This window comes from Elephas maximus, chromosome 2 (genome assembly GCF_024166365.1).
Source record: "Elephas maximus indicus isolate mEleMax1 chromosome 2, mEleMax1 primary haplotype, whole genome shotgun sequence".
In the NCBI taxonomy this organism is placed as follows: Eukaryota; Metazoa; Chordata; class Mammalia; order Proboscidea; family Elephantidae; genus Elephas; species Elephas maximus.
In genome coordinates this window covers 151204199-151214197 of record NC_064820.1, presented here as the reverse complement: position 1 = coordinate 151214197, position 9999 = coordinate 151204199, and the positions used below count along the sequence as shown (strand labels likewise).

The window sequence follows — 9999 nt, the reverse complement described above, 5'->3', positions numbered from 1 at the left end:
TCTTCCTAATAATTAGTAGAAAGAAATATTGGCCCCTAGGACTCCCTGGGTGGCAGCAAATGGTTAAACTAACTAAAAGGTTGGTAGTTCGAGCCCACCCAGAGGTGCCTCAGAAGAAAGCCCTTGTGATCTTCTTCTGAAAGATCATAGCCTTGAAAACCCTATGGAGCCGTACCACTCTTCCATATATGGGTTTGCCATAAGTCAGATTTGACTCAACAGCAACTGGTTTGGTTTAATCTTTCTATTGAACTAGGAAGATGGAGGTGTCTTAGGAATAATGAGTTAATTTAATGCCTTTTTTTTTTTCCTGTGTATTTTCAGATGGGTCATGAGTGGGTTTGGTTGAATTCTGAACAAGATTATCCCAATGACTCTGAGTTGAGCAACGACTGCAGGTCCCTCTTCAGCTCATGGGACTCTAGTCTGGATCTGGATGTGGGCAGCTGGAGGGAAACTGAGGAGCCGGGGGCTGAGGAACTAGAGGAAAGCAGCCCAGGGAGAGAACCTAGTGAGCTTCTTGGAGATGGAGGCAGTGAGGAATCTCAGGAAGAGGCAGAGCAAGTCAGCCACCAGAACCTCCTTCACTTTCTCTCTGAGGTAATGGTGAGCCTTTATTCCCGAAAGCTGGAAATGCCTCAACTGTCTAAGAGAATGCTTGCTCTTCCTTGTTTCTACCACTCTTAATTCTGTTGACTAGAATGTAAATAACACAGTGGCAGGGACTAAATTCTTTACTGTGTCCCCAGCACTTGGTGCTGGCATAGAATATGTGCTAAATACGTACTTTTTGACTGAATGTTCTAATACCTCAGTCATTAGGGACCTGAGTCATAGGAAGTGGAATTCCTGTATGCAGGACTGTCTTACGAGTATCTTTGCAATACATTTTTCAGAGTCATGGGAGGTTACACTTGCCCAAACTATTCTTGAAGCTTATAATGTTGTTAGGACCTCAAGGCAATATTTTTAAGTGTCCTTATTATCGTGGTTAGGGGCTGAAGACCAGAAATAAACAGAACTGGACAGAGAGCTGATATTTATGCTAGAACTGGACACATTCAGGAGAATTTAGATTTAGTTCAGCAAGTACAGTGAAACCTGTGAGAGTTGGAACTTGACGGAACTGCCTTGTTTTTTCCGGGTTTCAAGTTTTCCACCTTTGACAAGGTGCAACCTTACCATTTTTCTGTTGGTCTCTGTTAGTGGAAAATATTTGAGTTTTCCTTCTCTGACAGGTTTCTGCCTTACACAGGTTCTGACTTTTCACTGTATACAGTTCATATGTTGCCAGTTCTCTCTACAGTGTCTGTGGCAGACAATATTTTTAACAGTTTTCTACACAACCACTCCCAATTGCTCAGAGTGGACATTTCAGATGAAAAATTTGAACATGCACTTTGAAGAGACAAGAAATATGTTTATCATTAAGTCTCCAGCAAGTTGCCTAGTGCCATGTGTATATAGCATGTTTGATAAATTTTAAGTGAATGAATACATTAAGCCTATTTTGCCATCTCATACTCAGTCACATGTAAGCATTTGGCATTGTCGATATATGGATGATGATTTCCATTGGTGTTCCTAATAATAAACTATGATTGCAGGTAGCTTATTTAATGGAGCCATTGTGCATTAGCAGCAAAGATTCGAGCGAAGGCTGCTACCTTCCATCTTGCACCAGGCAACAAAAGGAAAAGGAAATTGAAACTACTGAAGGAGAAGGAGAGCCCTGCAGAGAGACTGAAGAGCTTTCAGCTAAGGTAAACACCTTGGTAGCTGAGAAGAAGCCAGTGAGAGAAAATGGAAAGAAAGAGGTAACTCCAGCTCCCTCAAATATTTATGTAGTTCAGGGACCACCCACAGAGAATGAAGAGGTAAGTAAATAACATAAACCAGCTGTCTGGTTGGGTCCTTTGCACAGGGAGGCAGAAGCAGAGTGTTTGGTTAGAGTACAGGCTGTCTCCTGAAAGTTATAGTTTACCTGAGTTCAAATCCTAGTTTTAGTACCAATTAGCTGTGTGGCCTTAGACATATTAATGAGCTGTTTAGAACCTCAGTTTTCTCCTTTGAAGCAGAATAAGAGTGCCCTACCTTGTAGGTTTTCTGTGAACTTTAAATAAGACAAATCATGTAAAGCACTTGGCACAGCACCTGGCCCATAGTAAGCAATCAGTAAACTTATCATTATCTGTGTTATTTGACCAGCTAGGCCAGTTAGTTCCAGAACCACAAGCGATAACAATTTTTAAAGGTGACAGCATCCATCTAGAATTGAGTAAATATTACTTTTTTAATTTTTTCTTGGGGTGTAGGTTCAAAGTTCTCCAGCAAGACTGTTAACAAGAATTCATTGACTTAGGTCTAGTTAAGCCTGCTTTCTATAATTTCTTTTATAACTTTATGTAACTGGCCTCTTTTCTCCTTAAGGTCAGTGTGAATTTACTCTATGCAAGTAAAATTACCATGCAGATAGTAAATCTCTTTGTAAATGTCCTGTGTTTCCTGGCATTCCCAGGGGAATGTTCAGCCAGAATCACAAGAGGAAGATGAGGGTGAAGGGTATGTGTCAGAGATGGAAGACCAACCCCCTTCAGGTGAGTGTGACGATGGCTTCAACATTCAGGAAACACCCCTGGTGGATATCCTTTTCAACCGTACCACCTCTTCAAAGCTGTAAGTACAAATTTTTGTCCAAGGTTGTTAAGATTCATACTTCTGTTTATGCCTGTTTGATTTTGTCACCATGAACATGGATTACTTTTATAAATCATTAGAAAAAGGGAAAATCAGAGTTGGAAAACATTAAAAATAGAATTCTATGTAATCTTACTATCATGTAGATAGAAGTCTGTATGCTCTCATAAAACAAGTCTGTTTCATCTACATTAAGAATCTCTTTCATAAATAACCCTTCTGTCTAATTATGACCTTCATTTATTCAGGAATCATTGCTGAGTCAGATTGTCCCTCAAGTTTAATGTTATACAAACTGTACTTCTTTTTAAAAATACTAAAAGAGCTCCTAATAACTTGAAATTAAAAATTATTTTGAGGATATAATCTCTCGTTTCTTTTTCACAAATCTTGGGAAGATGGTTATATAATTGTCTTTCCTTTTTAAAAATAATTATGGTGCTGAAGGACACATTTTAGAATTTTATTTCTTTAATGAAGTGAATTTTTTAATCAAAAATAGTTATTTTTGTTATGGCAATAAATAAATAGTTCTTTTTTATGGGCGTGGCTTTGTATCTATCTATTGAGCAAGTACAGTATGAATTGTTATTTTTCTTCACATCCTAGATCCACATACCTGTCTATAGGAAGGCAAAATCAGTAATTATTCTAGTGTTCTTTTGTTTAAGGTATACAGCTGAACTGCACATATATATTTTTTAAATTAGCAGGTTTTTAATTTTCATTATACAAATAGAATACAACTTAAAACCCTGGTTGGTAAAGAATCACTTCATTTGCTTTTTATAACTCCCTGTGTAAGTATGAGCCGTAGCGTGCCGAGATGTCATATGATGAATATCCAAAAAGCAGGACACCGGCAATCTGAGACATTTTATCTCATGACATTTCACCCTGTAGAATGGCAAACTCCACACCCTTATCTTGGAAGTTAGGTTAAGCATGAGCTCTTTATTAGAAAGCAGTAGATACCAGTAATTGAGTCTGATTGACCAGATATTTTAAGAGGAGTTCTTGTCATATTATCTGAGAAGCTTAAAACTACTTTGAAACATAGACATTCTCCAGGTTCCACTTTTCTAGCTTCTCCCTCGGTCTGTACTGATTCTCAGGAGTAAAGGGAAGTAAAGCCTCTGGAGCACTCTATTCCCAGTGTACAGCCCTTTCCACTCCCACACTTTCACTTGTGGTTACTTGGCATGCATTTCCAAATAGGTATAAATAGATGTAAGCAAGGGATTATTTTTTTAAATATTGCAAAGTTGGTGGATTTTGAGGTTACAGAACCTGACACAGTACTTTTCATTTGATGGAAACTTATAAATATCTGTTGCATGGATGAATGGATGCACCAGTACCAAGGAACTATTGTATGTTCAGGTTGACTAACCAGAAACAGAGGAAGAAGTTTATTTTGGATTTTAAGTGCCTTGTTCTATAGAATTCTATAAATAATAAGATTTAAGGATAAGTTAACTATAGATAGTAGGGAAATTTATATGATTTTTGTCATGTGATTTAGATGCAAGTGAGATTTTATATGATTAAAATGAATAGTTACATGGAGATGCTTATATGGGAGAAAGATAATGTCTTAGTTATGTAATGCTGCTATAAGAGAAATATCACAAGTGGGTGGCTTTGAGAAAGAGGAATTTGTTTTCTCACAGTTAGGAGGCCAGAAGTCTGAATTCAGGGCGCCAGCTCTAGGGGAAGGCTTTCTCTCTGTGTCAGCTTTGGAGGAAGGAGCTCTCTTTGAGCTCCTGCTCCTGGACAGCCTTCATGAGGCTTAGCATCTCTCTTCCTCCATCTCTGCTAGCTTGCTAGTTTAATATCTTTTATATCTCAAAAGAGATTGATTCAAGATATACCCTACACTAATCCTGCCTCATTAACATAACAAATGGGATTATAACCACAGGCATAAAGGCTAGGATTTATAACATATTTTGGGGGGGACACAATTCAGTCCAAAACAGATAATGAGATGTGAATTGTACTGCTCAAGTAGACACACACGGTATGGTATATAAAGCAAAATGAGAGTATGCAACCTTAGATGTGAAGAGAGCCTGTTTAGAGGGAAAATGCACTACATAAGGTGGGATTTGTAATTTAATGTTTAAGCAGAAAACTTGGAAATCTAGGAAAATTATGAATGAAATAAAACAGTGTACAAGTTGTACTTCCAAAGAAAATATAAGTAAATTAAACAATTTAGTCCAAGGAAGGAATGGCCGTGAGGAGAAATGAATATTGTATTTTAAGGATTACTTCTGTATAGAGAAGAGCAAAAAGGAAAAGATGTTTAAATTGTGTAGCATTAGGGTAAAACATAAGTGAATTCCTTAGAATGTGAAACCAGTATTTCCTTCTCTGGAAATATGGGAAAGATACTTGCCAATGTGGCATATTCCTGCATAAAAACAAGACCAGATTCATTCATCAAATACATATTAAGCATCTAATATGTGCCAGGCACTTACTGTTACAGGTACTTGGGAAGCATCAGTGGACAAAGACTACCTTCATGCACCGGGTCAGTCACAGGTGCTGAAGAGCAAATCAACAAGAGTTGAAAAGACACAGACAATTGTAGTATTGTAGTTTACATTATAAGAAAGTAACCATTTCACTGAATAACAGTAATAGGTAAGAGAATATTTATTGAGCTTGGGATCCCTTTTAGAAGTATTAAACATATTTTTGTTCCTATGGTGTTCTATTTTTTCAGGATATTTTTTCCTACTATGGCTTGAGAAAACCTCACACCTGGGGGAGGTAGAATACCATTTATGAAGTTACTATCTCTTTTCTGTCATGTTTTGTCCCATAGGTCTGACCTAGGCCAGAATGATCCTGTTCAGGATCATTTACTATTTAAGAAGACTCTCCTGCCAGTCTGGAAGATGATTGCCAGTCACAGGTAGGTATCCAGAGCGGTGATGGGATTATGTTCAGAGCTGAATCGGTGACACAGATTTGGGATTAAGCATAAAAGAAGATGTGTTCATCCCATCATATGATCCATATGATAGGCTTAGATAGAGGCAAATCCTATATCTAAGCCTGTTTTATCCATAAGTCCTCACAGCTGCTTTCACAGGTCTGTATAAGATATAGTTGCTGTGTCATTTGAGTTGCCTATAGAAATTGGTTCCTATTACATGATAAAATTAGTATTTAAAATATATGCTTCCTTCCAATATGGTGGCGCCTCCTTTTCCACAGACATAGGGCCTCAGGGCCTTCAACAAATTTCTGAGCGTTTAATCAGTATATTAGAATTGTAGTTAAATATTTTATACTTTTTTTTTTTTAAATTCTTTTTCTGTTCAGCAAGAATAAACTAATAGTCTTCCATAATGGCACTCAGTCTGCATTTCCCTAAGGAAAGTCTTATAAGAAGTGATCCACACTCTGTAGGTTAAATATTGTCTTCTAGTTCATAGCTGCTCTTCTTATTCAGAATAACTTGCCAGAGTTTCTTCATCCTCTCTGGATTTGTCTCTTACCAGGTTCAGCAGTCCATTTCTGAAGCCTGTGTCAGATAGGCAGGCCCCAGGATACAAAGATGTGGTGAAAAGGTCAGTGGAAAAGGGGTCAAGAAAGGTTGGTTGCTTTTATATCTGTCTTTTAATTCCTTTTTTTTTTTTAAGTTATTTTGTTGTCACTGCTGTTGAGAATATACACAGCAAAAACATACACCAGTTCAAGTTTCTGCATGTATAATTCAGTGACAGTGATTATAGTCTTCAAGCTGTGCAATCATTCTCACTCTCCTTTTCTGAGTTGTTCCTCCCCCAGTAACATAAACGCACTGCCGTCTAAGGTTCCTATCTGATCTTTCAAGTTGCTGTTATCAGTTTGAACCCATATAGATAGATCTCAAAAGAGCATAAGGTTCAAGGCAGACATTCTTTACTAGTTAAGCTAAACTATCATTTGGTTTTAAGAAGACTTCAGGGGATATTTTTGGTTTAAGGTTTAACTATTATCTCCGGGCGATAGTTTCAGGAGTTCATCTAGCCTCAATGGCTCCAGAAAGTATGGATTCCATGAGAATTTGAAATTCTGTTCTGCATTTTGATCAGGATTCTTCTATAGGATATTAGATCAAAACGTTCAGTAATGGTAGCCAGGCACCATCCAGTTCTTCTGGTCTCATGGCAAAGGAGGCAGTTGTGCATGGAGGCAGTTAGCTGCACATTCCGTTTCTTCCTCCTACTCCTGACTTTCCTTCTTTCTGTGTTTTTCCAGGTGAATAGAGACCAATTGTTGTGCCTTGGATAGTGTCTTTTCATTCTTCATTTCTCATCTATTAGATAATTTCTTTACTTCAGCTAAAAACGTAAAGTTATGGTTAGCTTGGTCTTTTCATTTGAGAAGGAATGAAGGGAACAAAAGGATACTCTAATTTTTGTTTTTTGGAGTTTTTTTTCCCCCATATTTTTAAGTAATATGATCCATTTATTATAATCTCACCATTAGCCTTTGGTAGATTTTGATAGTGTTCTTTTGGAGCAGAACTTGAAAAGGAAAGCTGTATGACCAGGCAGTTATATAAGTATTCTAAGGCAGATACGGTAATCCAAAGGGATGTTACTAACACTGGTTGTTTGCAGTATTTTGAATTTTGATAGCATAGTATATTTAAAGCACTGTTGTAAACCAGTGTGTTTATTAATAGAGTATAGAAGATCAGAAAGGGACCTTTGGAAAAAAACACTTCATATTAAATGTAAGGAAACTAAGGCTTAGAGGTGGTCCTGACTTATAGTTAATAGCAGAGCTAGAACTAAACCCCAAATTCTTACCTCCCAGTTTAGTCCTCTTTCTACACTGTTGTGCCTTCTCTTACATACCCACTATCTCTGCCTCATTGAATAATAATTTATCTTATTTACCTGATTCTCATTCTTTTTACTCCCATGAAAGGAGAAAAAAAAATTAGCTTTGATTTATACAATAATAAAAGTAGATTAATTACCTAGTATAAGATTGTACATTGTAAACAGTCAGTCAGTAACTAGTATGTGACAAACTGACCATCGGATTCTTTACAGCTTTGGTACCTAGGGCTAGCTTTCCTGCTGTGATGCTGTTGTTGTTGTGTGCCATTGATTCTGACTCACAGCGACCATACATAACAGAGAAGAACTGCCTCATAGGGTTTCCTTGGCTATAATCTTTATGGCAGCAGATTGCCAGGGCTTCTCTTCTGCAGAGCCACGAGATGGGTTTGAACCACCAAGCTTCTGGTTAGCAGCCACGTGCACCGCCAGGGCTCCATTCTGCTATGATAGTTGAGTGAAACGCCTGGGCTTGTGGGTTCTGGAGTCAGGCTGCCTTTGAACTGGAATCCAGGCTATGTGACTTTGGACAAGTACTTAACCTCTTTAGATCTCAGTTTCATCTGTCAAGTGGGGATAATACTTACCTTATAAGTTTATTGAGAAGATTGAGTTAATATATAAAGCGCCTAGCATAATGCTTGGTCTCTTGAAAGCAGTCAAATATTAGCTGCTGTTGTTATTTTATTATCTGGTGGGTTTGTTATTTTTACTATTATTCATTAAGAGCTGGTTAGTTCTCCAAGAGAACATGTTAGGTTCCACATATTCCACATGAATGTTTGATTTCCCCTGGTTTCTCTTGGCCACCTGCAGACCCATGGACTTAACTAGCTTGAAGAGAAATCTGTCTAAGGGACAGATTCGCACCATGGCCCAGTTTCAGCGGGATCTGATGCTGATGTTCCAAAATGCTGTGATGTACAATGACTCTGACCATCATGTGTACCACATGGCTGTGGAGATGCAGCGAGAAGTCTTGGAACAGATTCAGGTACTATATTTAGAGAACTGCAGGAAAAAGGAATATAGCCTCTGGAATCTAATTTCAGAAAGTCTTTGAGAATAAGGTTGATACTGAGATGACCTGGTGTTCCCAGAGTTTATTTATCTTTAGGGATAAATCAGGGCCCTGAAGGAAGGATTGACATTGTGCATACTGACTTGGAACACCCCGAGCTCTAATAAATTAGCAAGTGAAGTAGTCCAGAAAGGCAGGCAGCAGCGAAGAGCTCTCAGGAGAGCTGGGGATAGATAAGTAATGGGAGATCCTGCATCTAGAGCCTCAAGTCAGAGGCGTAGATGTGTAAACCAGCGGCTAGAGTCACTGGCCATTTTTGGATTACTACATCTGTTGATATTAATGTACTTTCACACTGTCCCATCTTTAGCAGATAAGACATAGTAGCCAGATGAGGACATTTGAGAATTTCTTTCTGGGCAGCATCATACTTTAAAGAAAGAAGTACAGTCAAATTTATATGCAGAAGAAGAAATAAATTGCATTTAAATCTCTGTAGCTTTTAAGATTCATAGCTTGCTCTCTGTGCCTTGACCCTGTAGGTGCTGAGTATTTGGTTAGATAAAAGAAGAGATCTAAGTAGTCTGGAATGACAACCAACCAACCTGGTGGATGATGGGAAACCTATTTTGTTAACCTGGAGCTGCTACCCTGATCTCTTCTGGAGTTTGGACCTCTTCTTAAGACTCTGATCCAGAGAAGATTTCAGTAGTTGTTTACCACTTCTCCATTTTCTTTTCTAATAAAATTAAGACCTTTAACTCATTACCAAGGAGTCAAAGATGCCTGTGAACATACTATAAAGAAAAGAGGAAAGCTGAAATTTGGGTTTATGCCACAATTGTTGCCTACAACTTTGTTCTACAAGCTTAATTTAGAGGTAACTAGATTAAGCCTGTTATTGCTGATCTATAAATAAATGTTATTTCACAAACCTCAGACTATTTTAATGATTAAAGAAACCAGGATAAAGAGGATAGCACAGTCTGTGAAATGAAGAAGATACTTGATAGGGGTTTTCTTACATATACTGTCTGGAACGGGGTGGGGTGGGGTTGGGGGAGATCTTTGATTTGTCTTCTCATTTGTAAAACCAAAAAACAAACAAACCAACCTGTTGAGTTGATTCCGACTCATAGTGACTCTGTAGGACAGAGTAGAACTATCCCATGGGGTTTCCAAGGCTATAATCTTTACGGGAGCAGACTGCCACATCTTTCTCTTGTGGCAGTTAACTGCCGAGCTCATAACCACTGCACCACCAGCGCTCTTCCTCATTTGTAAAGTTAGAATAATTGAAGCATCCCTCAAATAAGTAGGAAGAAGAAATAAGATAATTATGAAGAAAATGTAAAAACAACAGCAAAAAAAAAAAAAAAAAACCCAAAAAGTGTAGTGCTCTTGGAACAGATTCAAGTACTGTAT

At 38.0% G+C, this 9999-nt stretch overlaps 1 protein-coding gene across 1 annotated transcript; it reads left to right on the top strand.

Moving 5' to 3' along the window:
• Positions 1 to 319: 319 nt before the first annotated feature.
• On the top strand, positions 320 to 9475 carry LOC126070000 (bromodomain-containing protein 8-like). The gene is made up of 7 exons (XM_049873734.1): positions 320 to 600; positions 1608 to 1877; positions 2519 to 2676; positions 5537 to 5626; positions 6219 to 6287; positions 8370 to 8547; positions 9117 to 9475. Exons 1-7 carry the CDS (start codon positions 325 to 327, stop codon positions 9165 to 9167), a joined length of 1092 nt encoding a protein of 363 aa, XP_049729691.1. The 5' UTR covers positions 320 to 324; the 3' UTR covers positions 9168 to 9475.
• Positions 9476 to 9999: the final 524 nt, after the last annotated feature.